The 25,726-nt window shown below is 31.2% G+C and overlaps 1 protein-coding gene across 1 annotated transcript in view; it reads right to left on the bottom strand.

The window, feature by feature from the left end:
- The window catches only part of Invadolysin (leishmanolysin-like peptidase, invadolysin), a 185,279-nt gene that overhangs the window by 120,942 nt on the left and 38,611 nt on the right, over window positions 1–25,726 (bottom strand). The window contains exon 4 of the mRNA XM_089106746.1: window positions 23,865–23,965. Coding sequence (XP_088962872.1) covers window positions 23,865–23,965 — 101 coding nt within the window. The remainder of the gene's footprint in view (window positions 1–23,864; window positions 23,966–25,726) is intronic.

Here is a 25,726-nt window from a genome sequence, read left to right as displayed (position 1 = left end):
GATCGCGTTCAAAGAGTTCGTGTTAACGAATTGTAAGTAAGGAGCGTCCCGGCTCAATGGTAACCGAAACTATTGAAAACATGTTTTTAGCTCCATGAAGGTAAAGCAAGTTGACATTTCCTTTAAAGAATCAGATTTCAATTCTGATTTTAAATATATAGTTTAGTCCTACCCATCAAAAGTTACGCGCCTGAGAAAATATGACTGATTTTTGGAAATTGGGAGAAATACCCCCTAAAAGTTATAAAACCTTAATGAAAATCACATCATCATATTCATCGTATCACAGAACCCTACTATAGAGGTTTCAAGCTCATATCTACAAAAAATGTGGAATTTTGCTTTTTTACCAGAAGAAAGATCACGGATGCGGGTTTATTTTTATTTATTTATTTTTTTTTGTTCCAGGGGTTTTTGTATCGACCCAATGGTCATATAATATCGTTGGAGGACTTATTGAAACGGAAATTCAAAGTTCTAGTTCTCTTTTTAAGTGATCAAAATGGAGGGCAAATAGCCCCCCTCCCACGCTCATTTTTTTCCAAAAGTCACCTGATCAAAATTATGATTTTCAGGGTCGAGTATTTCTAGCAAAAAATATAGTTAATTCTAATTAGTGGTATGCAAAATGTGGCTTACAGATACCTAATTTACAGATTTGGATATTCCAAATCGTCACGTTTTTGTAAGAAAAATTATAGAAATAAAATATATTTCTATGGTTCAAATATGTAAAATCCATAGGGGAAAATATAAATTAAAATTTAAACATACATTAACCATCGAAGGACCGGTGACTTCATTTGAACTATTCATTACTTTATATATATATATATCTTTATTTCAATATGCACTGAGGTTGATGTCATCTAAACACTAAATAATATGCGATAATAACTGTATATTTCCTTTCCATAATCAAATTAATAAATGTTGACCTATAGGATCATGGAAAACAAGTTCATTTTATGTCTTCTTTTCATTTGCATAAGTCCCCCAATGACATAAGCCATTCTATGACTTGTTTTTCAGAAATAAAGTTATTTTTTTTTATGTGGACAAAGTAACTCCTGATATTTGAAAGTTCTCGTCATAATGTGATTATTTTTCCAAAATCGTATAATCAATTTTTTAGATGGATCTTTTCTTCAACATAATTAAAAGCCACAATAACTATGTCTTTAGAGATAAAATGGACTCTTCAGCACCGGGGGGGATAGGTTTTTAAGTTATGAAATTTATAAATAAACCGATAAAAGTTGGGGGTTGAAAAGATTTGTACTCCAACTCGAAACACAGCAGTTGAGAGAGGGATCATTCTAATTGAAAAAGATTCTAGTGATCCTTTTAAGTAACAAAAATAATTGGAAGGGTAACTAGCTTCACCCTCCCGCATCACCTTTTTCCTAAATCGTCTAATGGGAGCCACGGATCCGAAGGCTGACCACGGACGGACACCACCCCACCCGGGATCACAGACTGAAGGCCCACCGCAGGTGGGATCCCCCCACCCCCAGACTCATAAGCGAAAGGTCCACCGAGGGTGGGAGCCACACTAACTAGGTCTGTAGAGATAAAATGGACTCGTCAGCACCGGGGGGCTAGGGTTTTAAGTTATGAAATTTATAAATAAACCGATAAAAGTTGGGGGTTGAAATGATTTGTGCTCCAACTCGAAACACAACAGTCGAGAGAGGGATCATTCTAATTGAAAAAGATTCTAGTGATCCTTTTAAGTAACAAAAATAATTGGAAGGGTAACTAGCTTCACCCTCCCGCATCACCTTTTTCCTAAATCGTCTAATGGGAGCCACGGATCCGAAGGCTGACCACGGTTAGGTTAAGTGGTCTTAACCTAACCCAGGTTAGGTTAGGTTACCTAACCTAACTAGGGTTAGGTTAGGTTAGGTTAGGTTAGGTTACCTGGCCTAACCTAACCCTAGTTAGGTTAGGTAACCTAACCTGGGTTAGGTTAAGACCACTTAACCTAACCGTGGTCAGCCTTCGGATCCGTGGCTCCCATTATACGATTTAGGAAACAGGTGATGCGGGAGGGTGAAGCTAGTTACCCTTCCAATTATTTTTGTTACTTAAAGGATCACTAGAATCTTTTCAATTAGAATGATCCTCTCTGACTGTTGTGTTCAGTTGAAATCTTTTATCAGTTTATTTATAAATTTCATAACTAAAGCTATCCCTCTATCTCTAAAGACATAGTTGTGGCTCCACATCAGTGGACCTGTATGAGTCTGGGGTGAGTACCTCAGTCTGTGATCCCGTGTGTGTCCGTCCATAGTCCCTTCAGAAAAGTGATGCAGTAGTACTTCAATTATTTTGTTACTAAAGGATCACTAGATCTTTTCAATAGATGATCTCTCTCATGTTGTGTTGAGTACAAATCTTTCAACCCAACTTTATCGGTTTATTTATAAACTTCGTAACTGAAAGTCCATTTTATCTCTAAAGACATAGTTATTGTGGCTTTTAATTATGTTGAAGAAAGATCCATCTAAAAATTGATTAGACGATTTTGGAAAAATATTCACATTATGACGAGAACTTTCAAATATCAGGAGTTACTTTGTTCACATAAAAAAATAACTTTATTTCTGAAAAACAAGTCATAGAATGGCTTATGTCATTGAGGACTTATGCAAATGAAAGAAGACATAAAATGAACTTGTTTTCCATGCTCCTATAGGTCAACATTTATTAATTTGATTATGGAAGGAAATATACCGTTATTACCACATATTATTTAGTGTTTAGATGACATCAACCTCAGTGCATATTGAAATAAAGATATATATATATATAAAGTAATGAATAGTTCAAATGAAGTCACCGGTCCTTCGATGGTTAATGTATGTTTAAATTTTAATTTATATTTTCCCCTATGGATTTTACATATTTGAACCATAGGAATATATTTTATTTCTATAATTTTTCTTACAAAAACGTGACGATTTGGAATATCCAGATCTGTAAATTAGGTATCTGTAAGCCACATTTTGCATACCACTAATTAGAATTAACTATATTTTTTGCTAGAAATACTCGACCCTGAAAATCATAATTTTGATCAGGTGACTTTTGGAAAAAAATGAGCGTGGGAGGAGCTATTTGCCCTCCATTTTGATCACTTAAAGAGAACTAGAACTTTTAATTTCCGTTTCAATAAGTCCTCCAACGATATTATATGACCATTGGGTCGATACGAAAACCCCTGGAACAAAAAAATAAATAAATAAAAATAAACACGCATCCGTGATCTTTCTTCTGGTAAAAAAGCAAAATTCCACATTTTGTAGATATGAGCTTGAAACCTCTATAGTAGGGTTCTGTGATACGATGAATATGATGATGTGATTTTCATTAAGGTTTTATAACTTTTAGGGAGTATTTCTCCCATTTTCCGAAAATCAGCCATATTTTCTCAGGCGCATAACTTGATGGGTAGGACTAAACTATATATTTAAAATCAGCATTGAAATCTGATTCTTTAAAGGAAATGTCAACTTGCTTTACCTTCATGGAGCTAAAAACCTGTTTTCAAGAGTTTCGGTTACCATTGAGCCAGGACACTCCTTACTTACAATTCGTTAACACGAAGTCTTTGAACACGATCGCATGACTCGAATAGAATTCAGAATGTTTCTTAGCTAGTTGAAAATTTGTTTGAATTCTTCATTTTTAGCCGTAATGCAGAGGTAATAAAGGAAGATTTTGCATTTTTTCTAACTTTGTGTGTTTTCGCAATAGAATTGCTCATATTTAAAAATCTTACCATTAGCTAGTTGAAAATCTATATGAATTCTTCATTTTTAGCCGTAATGCAGAGTTATTAACGTAATAATTGTCTTTTTTCAAACTTTTGTGTGTTTACGCAATATAAATGTTATTAATTAAAAAATTTTACATTTATCTAGTTTAAAATTTATATGAATTATAAGTTTTTAGACTTTATTAAGAGGTAATAACTTATCATTTGTTATTTTTTTTAATTTTTTTTTTTTACGCAACAGAATGGTTAATAATTATAAAAATTTAAATTTATCTATTTTAAAATGTGTATGAATTATTCATTTTTAGACGTATTGCAGAGGTAATAACTGACAATTTTGCATTTTGTATAACTTGTGATGTTTTTAGCAATATAATTGCTAATAATTAAATATTTTAAAATCTATAATTATTTAATGTAGTATTAAGTATACATTTTTAGACGTATTTCGGTTTGACTAACGGATAATAGGGAATTTTTTATAACTTTTGAGTGTTTTCGAAAGTGAAAGTCACATTAACAAAATAATTTCACTTTATATAGATGAAATTTTGAATTTATACTAAGTTATTTGACGCATAACATTTGTCAAAAATGAACATTTTGCATTTTTTCTAACTGGTTTGGTTGTACGCAATAGAAATTCTCTTATATCTTTATCTTACAAGAACCATTATTAAATTTCTGCATTTTCCAAAATCTCACTCTACATTTCGAGCTTCCAGGCAAATGTTAACTGCTTTAGCCAGCTGTGCATGCTCCCCCACCATAGAGGATGAGCAGTCTATACTTACCTTTTTAGGAGTGATTAATTAGAACTATGTTTACAGAAAATTTACGTTTAAGCAATTATTCAACTTTATTTCTGCTCTCTTTGCTCTCTTTATCTCTTTATCGTATTTATCGTAGAAAATAAAAATTACATTTGTGCATTTTCGTAAATCACACTTTACGTTTCCAGCTTTATAAGTCAAATCCAGGAAGTATTAACTACTTTTGCTTCTTGAAACTAAAATATAAACTCAGTCATAGCTGTTCGTTTTGGTTTCATCTATTCTTTAATAGTAATTTCTGATTGTTTCGAGTTTAAATTTTAAATGGTAATTGCATCTGCTGAGCTTAAGTTTAAAATGACCTTTACTTTTCTTTTGAAAACATATTTTTCGGAAAGTTTTTTAATTAATTTTTGTTCGTTTTTAATTGCAAAAATTTCATGTTTTTAAAAATTTCTTATTTCATAATCAAACCGAAAATTTCCAAGAACCATTATTAAATTTCTGCATTTTCCAAAATCTCACTCTACATTTCGAGCTTCCAGGCAAGTGTTAACTGCTTTAGCCAGCGGTGCATGCTCCCCCACCAAAGAGGATGAGCGGTCTATACTTACCTTTTTATGAGTGATTAATTAGAACTATGTTTACAGAAAATTTACGTTTAAGCAATTATTAAACTTTATTTCTGCTCTCTTTGCTCTCTTTATCTCTTTATCGTATTTATCGTAGAAATAAAAATTACATTTGTGCATTTTAATAAATCACACTTTACGTTTCCAGCTTTATAAGTCAAATCCAAGGAAGTATTAACTACTTTTGCTTCTTGAAACTAAAATATAAACTCAGTCATAGCTGTTCGTTTTGGTTTCATCTATTCTTTAATAGTAATTTCTGATTGTTTCGAGTTTAAATTTTAAATGGTATTTGCATCTGCTGAGCTTAAGTTTAAAATGACTTTTACTTTTCTTTTGAAAACATATTTTTCGGAAAGTTTTTTAATTAATTTTTGTTCGTTTTTAATTGCAAAAAATTTCATGTTTTTAAAAATTTCTTATTTCATAATCAAACCGAAAATTTACAAGAGCCATTATTAAATTTCTGCATTTTCCAAAATCTCAATCTACATTTCGAGCTTCCAGGCAAGTGTTAACTGCTTTAGCCAGCGGTGCATGCTCCCCCACGATAGAGGATGAGCAGTCTATACTTACCTTTTTAGGAGTGATTAATTAGAACTATGTTTACAGAAAATTTACGTTTAAGCAATTATTCAACTTTATTTCTGCTCTCTTTGCTCTCTTTATCTCTTTATCGTATTTATCGTAGAAAATAAAAATTACATTTGTGCATTTTCATAAATCTCACTTTACGTTTCCAGCTTTATAAGTCAAATCCATGGAAGTATTAACTACTTTTGCTTCTTGAAACTAAAATATAAACTCAGTCATAGCTGTTCGGTTTGGTTTCATTTATTCTTTAATAGTAATTTCTGATTGTTTCGAGTTTAAATTTTAAATGGTAATTGCATCTGCTGAGCTTAAGATTAAAATGACTTTTACTTTTCTTTTGAAAACATATTTTTCGGAAAGTTTTTTAATTAATTTTTGTTTGTTTTTAATTGCAAAAAATTTCATGTTTTTAAAAATTTCTTATTTCATAATCAAACCGAAAATTTACAAGAACCATTATTAAATTTCTGCATTTTCCAAAATCTCACTCTACATTTCGAGCTTCCAGGCAAGTGTTAACTGCTTTAGCCAGCTGTGCATGCTCCCCCACCATAGATGATGAGCGGTATATACTGACCTTTTTATGAGTGATTAATTAGAAGTATGTTTACAGAAAATTTACGTTTAAGCAATTATTCAACTTATATCAGCTCTCTTTGCTCTCTTTATCTCTTTATCGTATTTATCGTAGAAAATAAAAATTACATTTGTGCATTTTCATAAATCTCAATTTACGTTTCCAGCTTTATAAGTCAAATCCAGGGAAGTATTAACTACTTTTGCTACTTGAAACTAAAATATAAACTCAGTCATAGCTGTTCGTTTTGGTTTCATTTATTCTTTAATAGTAACTTGCTTTTTCTTCATGGAACTAAAGTATAAGAATAATACTTACCTTTTTAGGAGTGATTAATTAGAAGTATGTTTACAGAAAATTTACGTTTAAGCAATTATTCAACTTTATTTCTGCTCTCTTTGATTTAATGTCGTAGCTCTTTACTTTTCATTGAAAAACATAGTTCTTGGAAAAGTTTTTTTTCCTGGTTTTATCACAGACATTAAATCTCATACAGGCTTCTATCAATGACATTAAATCTCGCTCCGTATGTAAAAAATAATTAAAAAAAACCCACATCTGGCTAATTGATGAATTTTAGACATACAAAATTATAGATAAAATGAAAAAAATAAGTAACCCTGTTTATTACATTTATAGAACACCCCTCAGTATATTCATGAAGACTATACCTATCCACAGAGCTTTTGACCATAGTGTTCTCAACCTTTTTAGGATGTATGGAGCGAGTGGGGGCTCACTATCGAGGAGGAGGAGAATCTTCTAGCTACATGTGCAGAGAACGAGAGCATCGAGATCACCTCTGAGGAGGAGGAAGAACTTCTCTGTACATGTAGAGCGGTGGATCTCTTGAGGAGTGGGTCCTCGGTTCGAGTACATAACCCGCGAGTTCGAGTGCGTGAAGATTTATTTGCGGAGGAGATACCCTCTCTCATAAATATTGTGCCAGTGGAGGGGATCTGTTGAGGAGTGGGTCCGAGGATTTATTTGCTGAGGAGATACCCTCTCCCATAAATATTATATCAGTGGAGGAGGATGAGGTTCAAATAATAGAGCCTCCTGAGGTAGTATACATAAAAACAGTGATAAATATGGATATTACAAAGGAATAAATATTTGAACATAGATTGTTTGTAAATTTGTTTATTAATAAAATGCATATATATATACAACAATGTCTTTAAATCTTCACTTTAGATTTCTTCATCTTCGATGTATAGGCAACTGTCGTGAACCACTAATGCTGGTAAATCATCTGGATTCACTGTATATTTATCTTGATTGACTGCAAAGTCAGGGTCACATTTTCTACAGTACAATGTAACTTCACTCTTGTCATATCTCTTTGTATAGTCAATTATACTATTTGCATTCATATTATGAAATTCAAGAGTTTCAATCTGTCTATTGGAAGCAATATCACATACAATGTTTTCAAATGGTGAATCACATTCCGTCACAGCCAAATAAAAATCACTTGGTTTATATTCATAGTAGGTGGTGTCATCACAACGATGACGTAGAAACCAGATTGTCTTGTTACCCCAACAGTTGAATCGTAGACCAGATTCATCTTCCCAGAATAATTTAAATCCACGACGATACCAATCTCGTAGAAATAAACTAAAATCACATTTGGGATTCTTTCCAATCATAGAGGGGTAAGTATTCTCCCACTGATCACATTTATCATAGTGACAATTGGAGCACAGGTGTCCTCTAGGGTGAGAGTCACACACCTCCTCAAGACATGAAGTACATCCTTTAATTTGTACTGCATAGCCTCTATGTAATTTACAAGGATTACATAATTTACACTTTTCACTATAGTCATCAATAATTGTACAATTCTCACATTGATTCCAACTGCCAAGAGTGTACATGCACAATGGACATATATAGAACATTTTTCGGTTTCCAATGTCAACTCACTCACAGCTAAACCGTAGCTGATCCTCTTCGTTCGATAAATTCAAGGTAGAGTGAACTGGGGGAGAGAGGAGTAACTCTGTGACGTTACCTCTATCGAATGAGGGGGGGAGACATCTACATTGAATCCAATATTCCCCCCACCACTACTATTTAAGCACGTCTCTGATTGGCTGAGAAGGGGGATGTAACCGACTCGCTGATTGGCTGAGAAGGAAACATGTGATCTAACTGTTTCCTGTTCCTGGACACCTTGACATTCACCCCTAGCATGCACTTGTCCAAAAACAACAATAATAAATAAATCCCTCAGGCCTAAAGATTAAAGAAAGCTTAATGTTTCTTAATTCCCCCCTTCGTGAATCAATAATTTACCCTAGCGATTATGTAAATCAATTTCACTGTTTAGGCTAACCAAACAATAATGAAGCCATGTTTGTTTCTTAATTCCCCCTTCGTGGATCAATAATTTCCCCTTAGCGATTATGTAAATCAAGTTCTCAGGCCAGGCTAGCCGAGACAAACATCAAATAAATCGACCTTGGAAAAAGAGGTTATTGAGGGATTACGTAATCTTTCCCCCTAGTTAATATATAAGAATATTATTTCATAAGTTAAAACGCTCGTGAATCAATACGTAAACCATCTATTATGTAAATCACCCCTCACGTCAGTCGCACGTGTTAAAACAACAACAGATCAATTGACCATGAAACCCACACAGAAGACTCGATCGATAATCCTTGAATCAATTATGTCCCCCATCGATTATGTAAATCACCCTCATGTCATTACACGTGGCCAAACAACAACAGATCGATTGACCTTGACCCCCATTAGACTCGATCGATAATCCTTGAATAAATTATGTCCCCCATCGATTATGTAAATCACCCCTCATGTCATTCGCACGTGGCCAAACAACAACAGATCGATTGACCTTGACACACCCACCCATTAGACTCGATCGATAATCCTTGAATAAATTATGTCCCGTCAGCATTAAACTAAATTGTAGATGGCAGCAGGGGTGCGTGACACGAGTCAATAAGGCCCTTCTACTGTGATAGCTCCCCTTATTGCAGAAAAAAATGTCTGTGTAACAATAAAAAATACGTTCATATGCTTCCCGGAACGAAAGCACTGCACGCAGGGGGGGGGGTCATTAGGGCTTCCTGGAAATGTTCAGGGGAGGTGGAAAAGTGTTATCAAGAAATTGTTTCTACAAGGATTTAAATTGGAATATTACTTATTAATATGGAACATTAATTGGAATAAATTGGAATTTTAATACTACTTAAGAATTTTTTTGGCGCAAAACCACAATCCTAACTAATTACTGGCTGAGAATCGTACGTGATAAATATAACTAGGCAAAAATATAAAAACAGAAAATTCTTGGAAAAGAAAATTCTTATTTAAGAAAACATAATTAGAGAAAAACACAAAAAACGAAAATTCCATTTATATTGTTAAAATTGAGATCGCACCACAGCAACAAAAATTTCCATCTATTTATCTATAGCAGTATATGTCATCTATATACTTGATGTGTCATCTATATACGTAATGACACAGTAGGCTTTAGACTTTTTAAGAAAAAGGACAGTAGCTAAACTCTTGTTTGCAGTAATTTTTGTTCGTTTTAAGCTTTATTTGCATATTCAACTTAAGCTTTACTCGTTTTAAGTATAATTTATTCATTGTATAAGTACATATTGCAAGTTTGTTTGCTGTAATTGTTTATTTAATTTCTGTTCGTTTTGGGTTTCATTATTCCTTAATAGTAATTTCTGGCCGTTTTGAGTTTGAATTATTACAGGAATTCATTTCTGACGATTTTAAAGTTTAATACGGCCTTTAGCCTACTTTCCTTTGGAAAACTTCTTTTTTAGAAAGTATTTTAATTATTTTTTTTCCTTTTTTATTGTTAAAGTTTTGGTTTTGGTTAATAAAATGAATATTTCCCCAGTTTGTCATGTCTCTAGCATAAAAATTAAAATATCTAATTCTAATTTTATAGTTCTAATTAGTGGCTTTGGATTTACTTCAATACCCCAGGAAGTTACAACTAAATGCGCCCATTTAACAATCAGCACGCACATAATGTGTTTTGATCTTATTTAACAGCCCCTATCATCCTTTGAAAATAGTCATAAGCAAATGTAGTATCAGTTGTAAGCTGTCACAGTCTCAGTCGCAAGTTGTCGCAGTCGGAAGTAGTCACTGTTGCATTCGCAACTAGTCGCATTTGTAGCCGCAGTAGTGGTAGAAGTGGCCCTGAAAGTTTCAAGTTAATACCGTTACCTGTTCCTAAAATATTGCAGATATGCGTTTTTGATAACTTGGATGCATCTTGTATCTTTTTAATAACTCAATATACCCCCTTTTCCTAATGATAAATCGCGCATGTTAAAAATGAACAAATTGGATTATTTACAATCCTTGCCCCGGGGGCTGTGAATGCATTTGATTTCCTTATAAATGAGCCTCCTCCAAGGTTTATACGAAAACTCCTTCCATAAAAACCATATGTGCCCCGGGCATAACTTACAAACCTTGGTCTGGGCTCTGGGGGGTTGTGCCAACTAGGAGTTTGCTATATGAAACTTGGACTATTTTAAGGAAGATGGATATCTCAAAATTTTGATCGGAGGCATTTGAGGAACGGAGGGTGCGGGGGCTAGTTGCCCTTCGATCACTTTTGACTCTTAAAAAGGAACTAGAACTTTCAATTTCACATCAAATGAGCCTCCTCCAAAGTTTATACGGTCACCTCTTCCATAAAAACCTTATATGCCCCCGGCCGTCGCTTAAAACCCTTGGTATAGAGCTCTGGAGGGGATTGTCAGCCGCGGAGACATTGTTATGATCTTTAAACAATTTTGGACAAAATGACAATCTTAAAAGTTCGATTGGATGCATATGGGAAAAAGAGGCTCGGTAATCACTTTTATCTCTTTAAAAGGGAACTACAACTTTCAATTTCAAATCGAAAGAGCCTCCTCCAAAGTTTATGCGACCACTCCTAGAACAAATACCTAATGGGCCCACGGGTTATAGCTTACAATCCTTGGCCCCGGAATCTGGGGGGCTGTGTCAACCCTGGAGACATTGTTATATGATCTTGGGACAATTTGCTTTGGACAAAAGCAAAATGGCAATCTCAAAATTTTGATCGGATACATTTGGGAGAAAAAGGGCGTGGGGGGAAAGGCTACTTTTCCTCCAATTACTTTGGCTCTTAAAAAGGGAACTACTAACATTCAATTTTCAGGCAAATGAGCCTCCTCCTATGATTATACGGCCACGCTTTCTATCCCTTTAGACTCTGAAAAGGGAACTAGAACTTTAAATTTCCAATCGAATTAGCCCCCTCCGATGTTAAAATGACCACCTCTTCCATACGAAGTGCCTCTGGGAAAAAAACATAAAACATTGAAGCCTTTACTGTAGGCAACACTATAGCGTTGCCTCTGAAATGGCTATTTCCACTATATATCTATGAGTTGTATATTTGAGGACCCCCAGTAGCGGCTATCATTTCCACCATTGAACAAATCTCCCCTTAGATTTGCCAAATCATTGCACCTGAAAAGAAATTGTCGTCATCCATCCCCCAAAATACCGCATAGTGGGTGAATTCGTAGTCTATTTGGAAAATTAATATCCCTCCAACTTGTTACAAGTGGCAACCAATTAGCTCACACCTGAATCCAGCTTATAATGCATTTAATTGGTAAATAAGTAGGAGGGACCCAATAGACGCGATCAGTACAATATTTATTCATGGTTTATTGATCCACTAAGGGGAGAGAATTTCTGGGAAATTGATTTACATAAACGAAGGGGAGAGGATTTCTGAGAAATTGATTACATAATCGACGGTGAATTATTGATCAACGAAGGTGAATTAAGAAACAACATGGCTTTTCTGATCTTTAGGTCTGAGATATAAATTAATATTCTACTTTTAAATATGGCTTCTCAAGTCTTTAGGTCTGAGAGATAAATATTAATATTCTATCGATGCCATAATAGTGTAACTAGGAACACCTTAGATATATTTTCAGAAATTCATACGAGATCAAGACAGATTGAATATTTTTTACGCGGGAAATGGTTTCCTGGGAATTTTAAATGTAACAGCGCAGGGATGCCAAAACAAAGGCACATGCAGAAATTACTTTTAGGGGATTATTTGGGCGAAACAGTTTGAGACATTTTAGGGATTTTTTGGGCTAAACAGTTTGAGACATTTTAGAAGATGATTTGGAGTGAAGCTCTGTGGTCGTTGTAATACACAAGTTTCATTTGAACAGTGTTTTAAGGTCCCTACCCCCAACCCAAAGGGTACCCCTACCCCCGGGTCCCTAAAGTGTCCCCTCACCCCAAACTTCTCCCCCCAGGCCCCCTCAAAAGGCCCTCCTCTCCCCAGGCCCTTAAAGGGCCCCCCGCCCCTCCCCCGAGTTTAGAGTATTAGTTTAGAGTCTTAGCTTAGAGTTTTAGTTAGAGTTATAGTTTAGTTTTAGTTAAGAGTTTTTGTTTAGAGTTTAAAGTCTTAGCTTAGAATTTTAGTTAGACTTTAGAATTTTAGTTAGAGTTTAGAGTCTTAGTTTAGAGTCTTAGCTTAGAGTTTTAGCTCTATTTATAGTTTAGTTTAGTTTGAGTTGAGAATTTAGAGTTTTAGTTTAGAGTCTTCGCTTAGAGTTTTTGTTAGAGTTATAGTTTAGTTTAGTGTTAGTTAGGAGCTTTATTTTAGATCTCTAGTTTAGTTTTACTTAAGAGTTTAAGTTTAGAGTTTATAGTTTTAGTTTAGAGTTTTACTTTAGAGTTTTAGTTAGAGTTATAGTTTTAGTTTAGTTTAGATATTAGATTTTAGTTTTGAGTCTTAGCTTAGAGTTTTAGTTAGAGTTATAGTTTAGTTTAGTCTTAATTCAGAGTTTTAGTTTAGAGTCTTAGCTTATATTTTTAGTTAGAGTAATAGTTTAGATTATTTTTAGTTAAAAATGTTAGTTTAGAGGTCTTGTTGAGTTTTAGATAAGAGTTTTAATATAGAGTTTAGAATTTCAGTTGAACTTTTAGTTTTGTTTATTATTAGCTAATAGTTTTAGTTTAGAGTTGTAGTTTAGTTTTAGTAAGGAATTTTAGTTTAGAGTTTTAGCTTAGAGTCTTAGCTTAGAGTTTTAGTTAGAGTTATAGCTTAGTTTAATTTTAGTTAAGAGTTTTAGTTTAGACTTTAGAGTTTTATTTTAGAGTTTATAGTTTTAGTTAAGAATCTTAGTTTAGATTTGTAGTTTAGTTTATTTTTAGTTAAAAGTTTTAGTTTAGAGTTGTTGTTTAGTTTTAGATTTTAGTTTTATAGTTTTTTTAGAGTTTTATTTTTTTAGAGTCATAGTTTAGAGTTTTTCCTTGCACTTTTGGTTTAGTTTAGTTTTAGATAAGAGTTTAAGTTTAGAGTTTCAGTTTGGTATTAGCTTGAAGTTTTAGTTAGAGTTATAGTAGTTAAGAGTTTTAGTTTAGAGTCTTAGTTAGAGTTATAGTTTAGTTTAGTTGTAGTTAAGAGTTTTTGTTTAGAGTTTAGAGTCTTAGCTTAGAGTTTTAGTTAGAGTTTAGAGTTTTAGTTTAGAGTCTTAGCTTAGAGTTTTATTTCTATTCATAGTTTAGTTTAGTTTTAGTTGAGAATTTAGAGCTTTAGTTTAGAATCTTAGATTGGAGTTTTTGTTAGAGTTATAGTTTAGTTTAGTTTTAGTTAGGAGCTTTAGTTTAGATCTCTAGTTTAGTTTTACTTAAGAGTTTTAGTTTAGAGTTTATAGTTTTAGTTTACAGTTTTACTTTAGTTTTAGTTAGAGTTATATTTTAGGGTTATTTAAGAGTTTAAGTTTGGATATTGGAGTTTTAGTTTTGATTCTTAGTTTAGAGTTTTAGTTAGAGTTATAGTTTAGTTTAATTTTAATTCATAGTTTTAGTTTAGAGTCTTAGCTTAAACGTAGAGTTTAAATTAGAGTTATAGTTTAGTTTTAGTTAAGAATTTTTAGTTTAAAGTTGTTTTTTTAGTTTTAGATGAGAGTTTTAGTTTAGAGTTTAGAGTTATATTTAGAATTATAGTTTAGTTTAGTTTTAGTTTAGAGTCTAGAGTTTTAATTTAGAGTGTTAGTTAGAGTTATAGTTTATTTTAGTTTTAGATAGTAGTTTTAGTTTAGACTTATAGTTTAGTTTTATTTAATAGTTTTAGTTTAGAATTATAGTTTAGTTTTAGTTAAGATTTTTAGTTTAGAGTTGTAGTTTAGTTTTAGTTTACAATTGTAGTTTAGTTTAGTTTTAGTTAAGAGTTTTAGTTTAGGGTTGTTGTTTAGTTTTAGATATGAGTTTTAGTTTGATATTAGTTTACAGTGTTAGTTCGAGTTATAGTTTAGTTTAGTTGTAGTTCAGAGTCTAGAATTTCAAGTTAGAATCTCAGCCCTTAGAGTTTTAGTTAGGGTTATATTTTATTTTAGTTAAGTGTTATTGGACGTGTAGTTTAGTTTTAGCTAAACGTTTTAGTTTAGAGTTTTAGCCTAGAGTCATAGCTTAGAGTTTTTCATTGCACTTTTAGTTTAGTTTAGTTATAGATAAGAGTTTTAGTTTAGAGTTTCAGTTTGGTATTAGCTTACAGTTTTAGTTAGAGTTATAGTTTAGTTTAGTTGTAGTTCAGAGTCTAGAGTTTCAAGTTAGACTCTCAGCACTTATAGTTTTAGTTAGAGTTATATTTTATTTTAGTTGTAGTTAAGTGTTTTTGGAGTTATAGTTTAGTTTTAGCTAAACGTTTTAGTTTAGAGTTTCAGCCTAGAGTCATAGCTTAGAGTTTTTCATTGCACTTTTAGGTTAGATTAGTTTTAGTTAAGGGTTTTAGTTTAGAGTTTCAGTTTGGTATTAGCTTACAGTATTAGTTAGAGTTATAGTTTAGTTTAGTTGTAGTTCAGAGTCTAAAATTTCAAGTTAGAATTTTAGACCTTAGAGTTATAGTTAGAGTTATATTTTATTTTAGTTAAGTGTTTTGGGACGCTTAGTTTAGTTTTAGCTAAACGTTTTATTTTAGAGTCTCAGTCTAGAGTCATGTTTTAGAGTTTTTCATTGCACTTTTAGTTTAGTTTAGTTTTAGATAAGAGTTTTAGTTTAGAGTTTCAGTTTGGTATTAGCTTACAGTTTATAGTTAGAGTTAGAGTATATTTATAGTTAGAATTATAGTTTAGTTTAGTTTTAATTCAGAGTTTTAGTTTAGAGTATTAGCTTATAGTTTTAGTTAGATTAATAGTTTAAATTATTTTTAGTTAAAAATTTTAGTTTAGAGGTCTTGTTGAGTTTTAGATAAGAGTTTTAATATATAGTTTAGAATTTCAGTTGCACTTTTAGTTTAGTTTAGTATTAGCTAAGAGTTTTAGTTTAGAGTTGTAGCTTAGTTTTAGTTAGGAATTTTAGTTTAGAGTTTTAGCTTAGAGTATTAGCTTAGAGTTTTAGTTAGAGTTATAGCTTAGTTTAATTTTAGTTAAGAGTTTTAGTTTAGACTTTAGAGTTTTAGTTTAGATTTTAGAGTTTTAGTTAAGAATTTTAGTTTAGAGTTGTAGTTTAGTTTAGTTTTAGTTAAAAGTTTTAGTTTAGAGTTGTTGTTTAGTTTTAGATTTGAGTTTTATAGTTTTTTTAGAGTTTTAGTTTTTTAGAGTCATAGTTTAGAGTTTTTCCTTGCACTTTTGGTTTAGTTTAGTTTTAGATAAGAGTTTAAGTTTAGAGTTTCAGTTTTGTATTTGCTTAAAGTTTTAGTTAGAGTTATAGTAGTTAAGAGTTTTAGTTTAGAGTTTTAGTTTAGAGTCTTAGTCAGAGTTATAGTTTAGTTTAGTTGTAGTTAAGAGTTTTTGTTTAGAGTTTAGAGTCTTAGCTTAGAGTTTTAGTTAGAGTTTAGAGTTTTAGTTTAGAGTCTTAGCTTAGAGTTTTATTTCTATTCATAGTTTAGTTTAGTTTTAGTTGAGAATTTAGAGTTTTAGTTTAGAATCTTAGATTAGTGTTTATGTTAGAGTTAGAGTTTAGTTTAGTTTTAGTTAGGAGCTTTAGTTCAGATCTGTAGTTTTGTTTTACTTAAGAGTTTTAGTTTAGAGTCTATAGTTTAGTTTACAGTTTTAAATTAAAGTTTTAGTTAAAGTTATTGCTTTAGTTTAGTGTTATTTAAGAGTTTAAGTTTGGATATTGGAGTTTTAGTTTTGATTCTTAGCTTAGAGTTTTAGTTAGAGTTATAATTTAGTTTAGTTTTAATTCAGAGTTTTAGTTTAGAGTCTTAGCTTAAAGTTTTAGTTAGAGTTATAGTTTAGTTTTAGTTAAGAATTTTTAGTTTAGAGGTGTTTTTTTAGTTTTAGATGATAGTTTTAGTTTAGAGCTTAGAGTTTCAGTTAGAACTATAGTTTAGTCTAGTTTAGAGTCTATAGTTTTAATTTAGAGTGTTAGCTTAAAGTTATAGTTAGAGTTATAGTTAACTTTATTTTTAGTTAATAGTTTTAGTTTAGACTTATAGTTTAGTTTTAGTTAAGAGTTTTAGTTTATAATTGTAGTTTAGTTTTAGTTAAGAGTTTTAGTTTAGAGTTGTTGTTTAGTTTTAGTTAAGAGTTTTAGTTTACAATTGTAGTTTAGTTTAGTTTTAGTTAAGAGTTTTAGTTTAGAGTTGTTGTTTAGTTTTAGATATGAGTTTTAGTTTGATATTAGCTTACAGTTTTAGTTAGAGTTATAGTTTAGTTTAGTTGTAGTTCAGAGTCTAGAGTTTGTTAGACTCTCAGCACTTATAGTTTTAGTTAGAGTTATATTTTATTTTAGTTTTATTTAAGTGTTTTTGGAGTCATATTTTAGTTTTAGCCAAACGCTTTAGTTTAGAGTTTCAGCCTAGAGTCATAACTTAGAGTTTTTCATTGCACTTTTAGTTTAGTTTAGTTTTAGATAAGGGATTTAGTTTAGAGTTTCAGTTTGGTATTAGCTTACAGTTTTAGTTCGAGTTATAGTTTAGTTTAGTTGTAGTTCAGAGTCTAGAATTTCAAGTTAGAATTTCAGCCCTTAGAGTTTTAGTTAGGGTTATATTTTATTTTGGTTTAGTGTTTTTGGACTCGTAGTTTAGTTTTAGCTAAACGTTTTAGTTTATAGTTTCAGCCTAGAGTCATAGCTTAGAGTTTTTCATTGCACTTTTAGTTTAGTTTAGTTTTAGATAAGAGTTTTAGTTTACAGTTTCAGTTTGGTATTAGCTTACAGTTTATAGTTAGAGTTAGAGTATAGTTATAGTTATAATTATAGTTTAGTTTAGTCTTAATTCAGAGTTTTAGTTTAGAGTCTTAGCTTATAGTTTTAGTTAGAGTAATAGTTTAATTTAGTTTTAGTTAAAAATTTTAGTTTAGAGGATTTGTTTAGTTTTAGATAAGAGTTTTAGTTTAGAGTTTAGAGTTTCCGTTGCACTTTTAGTTTAGTTTAGTATTAGTTAAGAGTTTTAGTTTAGAGTTGTAGCTTAGTTTTAGTTAGGAATTTTAGTTTAGAGTTTAGAGTTTTAGCTTAGAGTCTTAGCTTAGAGTTATAGTTTAGTTTAATTTTAGTTAAGAGTTTTAGTTTAGACTTTTAGAGTCATAGCTTAGAGTTTTTCATTGTACTTTTAGTTTAGTTTAGTTTTAGATAAGAGTTTTAGTTTAGAGTTTCAGTTTGGTATTAGCTTACAGTTTTAGTTAGAGTTATAGTTTAGTTTAGTTTTAGTTAAGAATTTTTGTTTAGAGTTTAGTATCTTAGCTTTCAGTTTTAGTTAGAGTTTAGAGTCTTAGCTTAGAGTTTTAGTTCTATTTATAGTTTAGTTTATCTTTAGTTGAGAATTTAGAGTTTTAGTTTAGAGTGTTAGCTTAGAGTTTTAGTTAGAGTTATAGTTTAGTTTAATTTTAGTTAACAGTTTTAGACTTCAGAGTTAAAGTTTAGAGTTTAGAGTTTTAATTAGAGTTATAGTTTAGTTTAATTTTCGTTAAAACTAGTAGTTTAGAGTTGTAGTTTAGTTTTAGTTAAGAGTTTTAGTTTAGAGTTGTAGTTTAGTTTTAGATATGAGTTTTAGTTTTAGTTTGATATTAGCTTAGAGTTTTAGTTAGAGTTATAGTTTATTTTATTTTTAGTTCAGAGTTTTAGTTTAGACTTAGAGTTTAGTTTTAGTTAAGAGTTTTCGTTCAGATTTTAGTTTAGAGTTTTAGTTTAGTTTTAGTTAAGAGTTTTAGTTTAGAGTATAGAGTTTTAGCTTAGAGTTTTAGTTAGAGTTATAGTTAAGTTTACTTTTAGTTAAGAGTTTTAGTTTAGACTTTAGAGTTAGAGTTTAGAGTTTGAGTTAGAGTTATAGTTTAGTTTAATTTTTGTTAAGAGTTTTAGTTTAGAGTTGTAGTTTAGTCTTAGTTAAGAGTTTTAATTTAGAGTTGTAGTTTAGTTTTAGATATGAGTTTTAGTTTAGAGTTTTAGTTTGATATTAGCTTACAGTTTTGGTTAGAGTTATAGTTTAGTTTAGTTGTAGTTCAGAGTCTAGAGTTTCAAGTTATACTCTCAGCACTTATAGTTTTAGTTAGAGTTATATTTTATTTTAGTTTTAGTTAAGTGTTTTTGGACTTGTAGTTTAGTTTTAGCCAAACGCTTTAGTTTAGATTTTCAGCCTTGAGTCATAGCTTAGAGTTTTTCCTTACACTTTTAGTTTAGTTTAGTTTTAGATAAGAGTTTTAGTTTAGAGTTTCAGTTTGGTATTAGCTTACAGTTTTAGTTAGAGTTATATTAGTTAAGAGTTTTAGTTAGAGTTTAGAGTTTTAGTTTAGAGTCTTAGCTTGGAGTTTTAGTTAGAGTTATAGTTTAGTTTAGTTTTAATTCAGAGTTTTAGTTTTGAGTCTTAGCTTAGAGTTTTGGTTAGAGTTATAGTTTAGTTTAGTTTTAGTTAAGAATTTTAGTATAGAGGTGTTGTTTAGTTTTAGATAAGAGTTTTAGTTTACAGTTTTAGTTAGAGTTATAGTTTACTTTAGTTTTAGTTTATAGTCTATAGTTTTAATTTAGAGTTTTAGTTTAGAGTTTTAGTTAGAGTTATAGTTTACTTTAGTTTTAGTTTAAGGTTATAGTCTAGTTTAGTTTTAGTTAGGAGCTTTAGTTTAATCTATAGTTTAGTTTTACTTATGAGTTATAGTTTAGAGTTTATAGTTTTAGTTTACAGTTTTACTTTAGAGTTTTAGTTAGAGCTTTAGTTAGAGTTTAGTTATAGTTAAGAGTTTTAGTTTAGATATTGGAATTTTAGTTTTGAGTCTTAGCTTAGAGTTATAGTTTAGTTTAGTTGTAATTCCGATTTTTAGTTTAGATTCTTAGCTTAGTGTTTTATTAAGACTTACAGTTTAGTTTATTTTTACTTAAGAATTTTAGTTTCGAGCTGTTGTTTAGTTTTAGAGTCTAGAGTTTTAATTAATAGTGTTAGCTTAGAGTTTTAGTTACAGTTATAGTTTACTTTAGTTTTAGTTAAGAGTTAGTTTTAGTTTAGAGTTGTAGTTTAATTTTAGTAAAGAGTTTTAGTTTAGAGTTGTAGTTTAGTTTTAGTTAAGAGTTTTAGTTTAGAGTTTAGAGTTTTAGTTTAGAGTTTTAGCTTAGAGTTATAGTTTAGTTTTAGTTAAGAGTTTTAGTTTAGACTTCAGAGTTTTAGTTTAGAGTTTTAGTTAGAGTTATAGTTTAGTTTAATTTTTGTTAAGAGTTTTAGTTTAGAGTTATAGTTTAGTTTAGTTGTAGTTCAGAGTCTAGAGTTTCAAGTTAGACTCTTAATAGTTTTAGTTAGAGTTATATTTATTTTAGTTTTAGTTAAGTGTTTTTGGACTTGTAGTTTAGTTTTAGCTAAACGTTTTAGTTTAGAGTTTTAGCCTAGAGTCATAGCTTAGAGTTTTTCCTTGCACTTTTAGTTCAGTTTAGTTTTAGATAAGAGTTTTAATTTAGAGTTTCAGTTTAGTATTAGCTTACAGTTTTAGTTAGAGTTATAGTTTAGTTTAGTTTTAATTCAGAGTTTTAGTTTAGAGTCTTAGCTTAGAGTTTTAGTTAGAGTTATAGTTTAGTTTAGTTTTAGTTAATAATTTTAGTTTATAGTTGTTGCTTATTTTTAGATAATATTTTTAGTTTATAGTTTTAGAGTTTTAGTTAGATTTATAGTTTAGTTTAGTTTTAGTTTAGAGTCTAGAGTTTTAATTTAGAGTGTTAGCTTAGAGTTTTAGTTAGAGTTATAGTTTACTTTAGTTTTAGTTTAAAGTATTAGTTTAGTTTAGTTTTAGTTAGGAGCTTTAGTTTAGATCTATAGTTTAGTTTTACTTAAGAGTTATAGTTTAGAGTTTATAGTTTTAGTTTACAGTTTTATTTTACAGTTTTAGTTAGATTTTAGTTTTAGTTAAGAATTTTAGTTTAGATATTGGAGTTTTAGTTTAGAGTCTTAGCTTAGAGTTTTAGTTGGAGTTATAGTTTAGTTTAGTTTTAGTTAAGAATTTTAGTTTAGAGGTGTTGTTTAGTTTTAGATAAGAGTTTTAGTTTAGAGTCTTAGCTTAGAGTTTTAGTTAGAGTTATAGTTTAGTTTTAATTTAGAGTCTAGAGTTTAAATTTAGAGTGTTGGCTCAGAGTTTTAGTTAGAGTTATAGTCTTTAGTTTTAGTAAAGAGTTTTATTTTAGACTTACAGTTTAGTTTCTGTTAGGAGTTATAGTTTAGAGTTCTAGTTTAGTTTTAGTAAAGAGTTTTAGTTTAGAGTTGTAGGTTAGTTTTAGCTACGAGTTTTAGTTTAGACGTCAGAGTCTTAGTTTAGAGTTTTATCTTAGAGTTTTAGTTTGAGTTATAGTTTAGTATAATTTTAGTTAAGAGTTTTAGTTTAGACTTCAGAGTTTTAGTTTAGAGTTTAGAGTTTTAGTTAGAGTTATAGTTTAGTTTAGTTTAATTTTTGTTAAGAGTTTTAGTTTAGTTCTAGTTCAGAGTCTAGAGTTTCAAGTTAGACTCTCAGCACTTACAGTTTTAGTTAGAGTTATATTTTTTTTAGTTTTAGTTAAGGGTTTTTGGACTTGTAGTTTAGTTTTAGCTAAACGTTTTAGTTTAGAGTTTTAGCCTAGAGTCATAGCTTAGAGTTTTTCCTTGCCCTTTTAGTTCAGTTTAGTTTTAGATAAGAGTTTTAGTTTAGAGTTTCAGTTTAGTACAATTTTAGTTAGTTATAGTAGTTAAGAGTTTTAGTTTAGAGTTTAGAGTTTTAGTTTAGAGTCTTAGCTTAGAGTTTTAGTTAGAGGTATAGTTTAGTATAGGTCTAGTTAAGAATATAAGTATAGGATTCTAGCTTAGAGTTTAGAGTTTTAGTTTAGAGTCTTAGCTTTGAGTTTTAGTTAGAGTTATAGTTTAGAGTCTTAGCTTAGAGTTTTAGACAGAGTTATAGTTTTAGTTTAGTTTTAGTTAAGAGTTTTAGTTTAGAGATGGGAGTTTAGAGTTTCGAGTCCTACCTTAGAGTTATAGTTTAGTTCAGTTTTAATTAAAACTAGTAGTTTATAGTTGTAGTTTAGTTTTCGTTAAGAGTTTTAATTTATACTTGTAGTCTAGTTTTTAGTTATAGAGTTTTAGTTTAGAGTTTTAGTTTGGTATTAAAGCTTAGAGTTTTAGCGTAAAACGTTAGGTAGTTGAATACATTTTATTCTTTAAAATGTAAGAGTTTTGAGTATTTTTACTTACAGTTTACGTATTTAAAGTTAGAAGTTTCTCCACGTTTAAGTTAGGTTAGATTAGGTTATCATGAGCACTCATGATAGCTTAGTCTAACTTAAGCGTTGAAGAGTTAACTTTAAGTTTAGAGTTTAAAGTTTTAGCTTTAGAGGTCTGTAGCTAGGGGGCCTTTTGGGGTTGGGGACCTTACAGCTCAGTTCAAATGGAACTTGTGTAGTATAACGACCACAGAGTTTCAGCCCAGATCATCTTCTAAAATGTCTCAGACTGTTTAGCGTTTTAAAATCCCTAGAATGTCTCAAACTAGTTTTGCTTAAATAATCCCTTAAAAGTAATTAATGCAGTTCCTTTGTTTTGGAGTCCTGCAGCTGTTACGTTTGAAGTTCCAAGAAGCCATTTCCCGCGTAAAATATAGTTGCAATCTAGTTTTAGATCTGCGTATGAGTTTCTGAAAATATATCTAAGGTTGTTCCTAGCTTACAGTATTATGGCTTAGAGTAGAATATTATTAGTTTAGTCTGTCAGACCTAAAGACCTGAGAAGCCATATTTAAAAATAGAATATTAATTTATCTCTCAGACCTATAGATCAGAGAAGCTATATTGTAATTCTTAATTCCCTTCGTTGATCAATAATTCCCTGTCGACTATGTAATTCAATTTCTCAGCCAAATCGCTCTCCGCTTTGAGTTTCAGCCTAAACCAATTTCCCAGAAGTTCTCTCCCTTAGTGGATCAATAAACCATGAATAAATTATGTACTGATCGCGTCTATTGGGTCCCTCCTACTTAAATATCAGTCAAATGAAGCCTTTTTTTGTTGATTGTAATTTCAAATTTACTCATCAGAAGTTAGTATCATAAGACAGTTTGCACGATCGTAGAGAAAGGGCTACTATATACAAAATGTCGAAATTGTTTGTATTTTTACCGAATAGCATGGTCAAGGAAGATTAGTTTTTTGTTTTCCAGGGGATAATCAGATCGAACCAGTGGTCAAAAACACAGAATAGAGGCCTAATTTAAATGGGAATTACAAAGTTCAAATGCCCTTTTTAAGTAAAAACAAGAGATTCCGCTACATCAGTGTGGCCAATCCATCAATGTGGCAATGTGGACAATTTTGCACCACAAACAATTGTGACTCAAATATGCGAAACAGCCTAGAACTATTAAAAGGCTATTTAAATAGTCATCCTTATTTCAGAGGACACAGAGGCATTCGGTGGTAAAAACTTGTCTTATCGCCCATACATTCCATAAAAAGAATGAACCATTATTACAGACCGTTTATCCTGTAAACTAGATGTTATTCAGAATTGCATAGATGCGCACCAGCTACAGGGGCGGAGGTGATGCGGTATTTGTGTAGGAGGAGGAGTGGGAGAAGTCTTTAAAGCCTAAAAACATATTTTACAAAATTAGAAACGTCTAAACATATCAAGAACCAAACAAACTACTAGAAAAAATGGATTAGACCCTAGGCTAGTTTACGTCGACAGCTCAACTAATGGTTAGTAAACTCGTCTTTCCTCTTTTAGATATCCTATGACCCATGTTTCTCAAACAAAAGTTTTCTGATTTTATTCCAAATTTTTCTTGTTTAATCCCGGTTTTTATATGAATTCTTTAAACCTACTTTAACACATCACAGGAAGGTTTTAGTAATTTTCTTGTTGCCTTTAAGGCAACCCTTTTTTTTTGTTTTACTAAAAACGGAAATTCGCTATATTTTCTAAATTATTATGACAGCCCTTTTAAAACCAAAATCTTGTTTGACATCATTAATCTTATATCAATCAAAAAAATATGCCACGTGTTAATTTTTCAAACTGTGACAAATAAAAAGCGTATACTTACTTGTACATTCTCTCGTCGTAAAATAAATTTATTCTAAGTTGTTGATCTAAAGATATTTTCTTCATTACATGGGCTGGCTCAATATGGGTACCATGTATGACCTTGAAAACAAAACAAACAAAATATTAGGAAACATTGTTTCAGTATTCAACTCACAAATGCACCTTATTATCTAAATTGAGGGAATTACTTTTGTATCCTAGAAGTTTGGCTAGATAAACACTGTACAATACAGATAAGTGCAACATATTCTAGTTTATAGCATACGCACTACAGCACAAAAGAAACTTTGACACATTCCCATGCACAAATAGATAAGAAGAAAAAAACACATCCTGGGTATTTTTCCCGTTAGTGGTAGGCTACACTGAAAAGACAACTACCAATGTGTCTTCATCCTTATTCATCTCTTTTTTTGCCTCTGAACTACTCAAACCCTGCCACCCAAAACAGATGAAACAATGACAGCACTCTCTTCTATTAAAAGCTATATTTTGAACCCCCCCCCTAAAAGGAAAGTGATTAATCAAGCAGTTCGAGGTAACGAACTGTAAGTAATAAGCGACTCGGCCTAATAGTAACCGAAACTCTAAAAGTTTTCATAACAATTAATACCTCAAGATAATTGAGTTTTTATGCTGATTCCAAATATATAAAATTTAATAAGTTTAATGACACCCATCAGAAGCTACGAGCCCTAGATCTCCTTTATTTTCAAAAAAGGGGGAAACAAAAGTCAAGCGATCTTAACAAAATTCTCCCCAACAGATTCAGCGTATCAGAGAACCCTACAGTAGAGGTTTTAACGTCCTATCAACAAAAATGTGGGATTGTACATTTTTTTTTTGCCAGAAGAGCTATTACATTATCGTCTTTATTTGTTTGCTTCTTTTTTTTTCTTTTTTTTTTCAGGGGTGATCGTATCGAATCAAGGGTCTTGGACAATCTAGTGAAGGCTTAGTCGAGTGGAAACTAAAGGATCTAATGTCCTTTTTTAATGACTGGAAAGACTATACCATGGGAAAGTGACGTTTTCTGCCATTTTGTGGCAACAAACAACAATGTTTCCCCAAAGAGGGCCTACCTCCGTCGACTGACAATCCTGAGATTACTAATGGATCTATGAGCATCAAGAAAGGATATGTTGAGCTTCCCAGTTGCAAAAGAAGTAATACTGCACGGTGGAACATTCGTTCCTGAAAAGTACATACTAGATAAATGGTCAATATAGACATTTATCTTAACTAAGTTGACTTACTTGATTTTTTACATGTGGGAATACTTTTCCGGGATAAGTTTTCCAGGAGAAATTTTCCAAAGGAGAGGGTGGATTTCCAGAATTATTTTCCAAAATGCATATATGGAATTATTTTTATTTGTCTTACTGTCTCTGTGGCTGCTCAATTTTACATGTGGGAAGGTTTTTCCGAGCAAAGAATTGTTCGGAGAAATTGCGGGAAATGGAATCTCCAGGAGAAGTTTTCAGAAGAGAAAATTTTCCTTGAGGGGGGGGAGTGGGGGGTTGGGTTCCAGGGGAAATTTTACACGAGGAGGATTTTCCAGAATTCAAACACAGAATTATTTTTATTTCTCTTACTTTCTTTTTGGCTGCTCAGTTATGTACGTGGGGAGAATTGTCCGGGAAGAATTTTCAGCGAAGAAGAAATTTCTGCGGAGCGGAGAATTTTTCTTGATCCAATATTATTTGAAACTAAATATTTTTCAGTGCGTACATGAAAACCCACACTGATGAAGCATATAAGCAGCCGCTGAAGGACTCTAAGATATAATTTCCTTTTGCAGTACCAGTAAATAAATAGTCTGAACGGGATCCCCTTTAACACCCAACCATTGATTTGTAT

This window comes from Artemia sp. Qi Xiang Cuo, chromosome 21 (genome assembly GCF_049724085.1).
Source record: "Artemia sp. Qi Xiang Cuo chromosome 21, ASM4972408v1, whole genome shotgun sequence".
NCBI lineage: Eukaryota > Metazoa > Arthropoda > Branchiopoda > Anostraca > Artemiidae > Artemia > Artemia sp. Qi Xiang Cuo.
The sequence above is the reverse complement of the archived record's forward strand: the minus strand, read 5'-3'. Positions and strand labels throughout refer to the sequence as shown.